The sequence below is a fragment of the Terrapene carolina genome, unplaced genomic scaffold (assembly GCF_002925995.2).
Source record: "Terrapene carolina triunguis isolate 2854851 unplaced genomic scaffold, T_m_triunguis-2.0 Scaffold210, whole genome shotgun sequence".
NCBI classification, from domain to species: Eukaryota; Metazoa; Chordata; order Testudines; family Emydidae; genus Terrapene; species Terrapene triunguis.
The window spans coordinates 1,961,150-1,964,915 of record NW_020664561.1 but is presented as its reverse complement, the minus strand read 5'-3'; the positions used below and the strand labels follow the sequence as shown (position 1 = coordinate 1,964,915).

Sequence of the window (3,766 nt, the reverse complement as noted above, 5' to 3'; positions counted from 1 at the left end):
AACGAACAAGGTTCACCATGGATAATACAAATGAGATTCCTGCCGGAGGACGGGGAAAGGGGAATCCCAGCTGAGGTAGTAAAAAGCCCCTAATCTCTGACTCCTGAGCCATTCACCAGGAGGAAAGCGCCATTTCCTGAACTGCTTCACCTTTTTTACACCCCGACTGGCTCCTGGCAGTACAGATCTGACTCACTTGCCTGATTATTAATCTGATTTCCAGGGATCTGGAGGAAAATTTCTGGCTTGGTGCCAGGAAGTGCATTAGAGACATTGACTTGCTGCCCACAGGCCATGCAGGGACATTCTCTCCCCTCTTACTGACAACAATGGAAAACCCAGCAAAGGGGCAGAGCATTTCTTAATGTGGACTCCATGTGTTTAACCCCTGTAGAGCCGTTGGGAACAGCATTGGAGAGTGTTAGGCGATGTCGTGGAGGATCTATCTGAGGGCTCAGTGAGGGACCAGCTTTGCTGCCTAAAAAGCAGAGCTACTGGATTTAAGCCTTTGGGATCAGCTGTTATGAAGGGTGACTTGGAATTCCAGGTGCATTTCTCTGCTGCAGCACCCTGCTGTGAGACCTTCAAGAGCCGGGATTGTCTATTGCTTTGTCCTTTCAGGGACTTTTTATAGGGGGTTGTTCCTGGTGGCCTTGGTGCTTTGTCTATAACTGATGAGCCTCTTCACTCAGCCCATGGGCCTCCTCCCTTGAAGTGAAACAAAGAGGCGCAAGAGAGAGAGAGAGGGAGGGCAGCTCACCTCACCATGGTGCTGCCGCCGCCTGACAAGCGCCACGTGTGTCTGACCACCATTGTCATCATGACCAGCATGGCCTTCATGGATGCCTACCTGGTGGAGCAGAACCAAGGGCCACGGAAGATTGGCGTCTGCATCATTGTCCTGGTGGGAGACATCTGCTTCCTCATTGTGCTGCGCTATGTGGCAGTATGGGTGGGGGCTGAGGTGAAAACAGCCAAGCGGGGCTACGCCATGATCCTGTGGTTTCTCTACATCTTCGTGCTGGAGATTAAGCTGTATTTTATATTTCAGAATTACAAAGCAGACAAGAAGAATCTGGAGACAGTGGCCAGGAAGGCTTTGACCTTGCTCCTGTCCATCTGTGTGCCAGGGCTCTACCTGGTGCTGGTGGCCTTAGACAGCATGGAGTACATACGAACCTTCAGGAAGAAGGAGGATCTGCGGGGACGCCTCTTCTGGGTGGCCCTGGACCTGCTGGATATATTAGATATTCAGGCCAACCTATGGGAACCACATAAGACTGGGCTTCCCATCTGGGCAGAAGGGCTCATGTTCTTCTATTGTTACATACTGCTCTTGATCCTGCCTTGTGTCTCTCTTAGTGAGATTAGCATGCAAGGGGAGCACATTGCTCCGCAGAAAATGATGCTCTACCCTGTGCTGAGCCTGGTCACCATCAACATTGTCACCATATTCATCCGGGCCATTAACATGGTCTTGTTCCAGGACAGCAGGGTCTCCACTATCTTTATTGGCAAGAACATCATTGCTATAGCCACCAAGGCATGCACTTTCTTAGAGTATAAGAAACAGGTGAAAGAATTCCCCCAGAATGCTATTGCCCTGGAGCTCCAGCAGAACTCAATCTCTCACAATCAGACTATCCACAGTACACAGGGAATTTCTCATGAGCAGTCACCCACTAGGGAAATTCTAGATACATGACGGATCACCTCCGGACATCAGCATTGGCTTGCATTGCATTGGGGAGTGTAGGGAGGTGAGAAGCTGCTCTCCCATTGTATGGGGCATGTGTGATGGACAAGTCCCAGCAAGGAGAGCTCTCCCAGGCACAAAACACTTACCATGTTTTAATCAAACTATGGAGTGTTTCCTAGACCTCTTCATCTCAGGTATAGCCCTAGGAATTCTCCAGAATAACCAAATGAACTTGCAAAGGACCTGAACCAGCTACGCCCTCTGTTTTCCTTCCACCCACTCCTCCCCTGCCCAACCAAGTTCCTTGATGCTGAGATTTCTCTCTTTGTTCCTTAAGACTCTCACCTTTGCTCCAAGTCTGGAATGAAGATATTGTTACCAGAGTCCTTTGTATGGAATGGGAATGGGCGGGAGGGGCGTTTGCACCAGTTAATCCTGTGATTATAGATGTGTCTTATTTCAAACGGTTGTGTTTACTGTTCCCTATTTATAACTGTCTCTTCTTTGATCCTTTCTGAGAATCCCCATTGTTGGGTCTGGTTTCTTTTGGTTTGTAATCCACTGGAACAGCTCCCTTTGCTATTTGTCCCAGCAGGAACAACACAAAAAGTAGCACCCAACACAATAAACAGCTATGTCTCTCCTCTCATTCTCATGCTACTCGGCTCAGGCTGCTGGTTGGGAAGCAGGGATATCCATCTCTGCTAGTGCACTAAGCCAACTCAGTGGGGAGCAGTATTTGACAAGCTAATGTTAATCTAATGCTGGTGTTTTATGTATCTTGTTCACTTCAAATGACTCAGCACAATATTTCTATTTTTAGAAGGATCTCTCTCTCGCTCGCTCTGGCAGTGCGAACGCTCCTGACTACAACAGATGGTGCAGTGCAGCTGCCCTGGTGAATCCAACCAGGGCCAACATGAGTGGAAGCAGATGCCGAGGAGAGCTAATAATAATGACGATGATGATGATGATGCATTTCACTCCAGCATCAGCGTTTATAAAGAGGGCTGCTTTCCACAGCTACTATATTTTTAAAAATAAAATATTTCCATAAACCGGAAAGAAGTGCTGCTTGAGCCACATGACCATGGGAGGGCTGGGAACCAGCACCATGTACAGATCTTCTCCCCTTTGGGCATGGCAAACGGCTCATACAAGCAGCTGTGGGGCAGCTGAATAATAAAAATAAAAACCCAGTGAGAACAAATGGATCTGTAGTTTTGTGTCTGTGTTTGGCGGCATGTGGAGGGCTTGTAGTACTGCAACACTGCTGGTGTCCCATCTCATTTGGGATCTCCTGAACCCACAGCAGTTCCTGACACCAGCATTCCAAGCTCCACAGCATCTTCTCTTGCTACTCCATCCTGATTCCAAAGCACATGGCTGTGCTCTCTTCTCCCCAGAGAGCATGATCATGATGCGTCTCATGGCCTCCCCCAGGTGCCATAGCTTGCTCATTCTGCTGCCTAGAGCTGGCTGAAAAATTTTTGATGGAACAGTTTTCCATCAGAAAATGATGTTTCATCGATTGCAAAATGTTTCATGGGAATGTGTTGATTCTGATGACGTTTTTCTATAGAAAAATTTCAAAATGATTGGCAGTCAAACTGGAATATTGTGCTTTGACTTTCTCATTTCATTTTGTGTTTCCCATTTTGTTCCATTCTGATTTTCTTGTTTCAGTTTGATTTTTACATTACATTATAAAATATTAATTCTAATATTATTTGGTATTTAAATATATTAAAATTAAACATTTCAGTAAGGTTATTTCAATGTTTCAGAAATGAGATTTTTTTTTTCAGAATTTCCATTCTGTGAAAATTTCAACTTTACATCCTAATACTGGATGAAAACAAATTTTGGAATTTCAGAATGTCCCACAGGCCAGATGTTCTGATTTCTCTCCTGCTGCCCCTACCCACCATAATACACCCATGCTGGTACTGCTAACCCCCAAAATAGCATGGTCATGCTACTCGCTTCCCTCCCCACCCCAGAGCATATCGCTGCTGACTCTGCTGTCCTCCCTGACCCAGGAAGCCCTGCGTCAAAACCCTGTGA

At 46.6% G+C, this 3,766-nt stretch overlaps 1 protein-coding gene across 1 annotated transcript; it reads left to right on the top strand.

Annotated features, from left to right (window-relative positions):
• The first annotated feature begins 412 nt into the window (after positions 1–412).
• LOC113407324 (transmembrane protein 121) lies at positions 413–1,993 on the top strand. Its single transcript, XM_026655736.1, has one exon. It carries the CDS (start codon positions 767–769, stop codon positions 1,703–1,705), a length of 939 nt encoding a protein of 312 aa, XP_026511521.1. The 5' UTR covers positions 413–766; the 3' UTR covers positions 1,706–1,993.
• Positions 1,994–3,766: the final 1,773 nt, after the last annotated feature.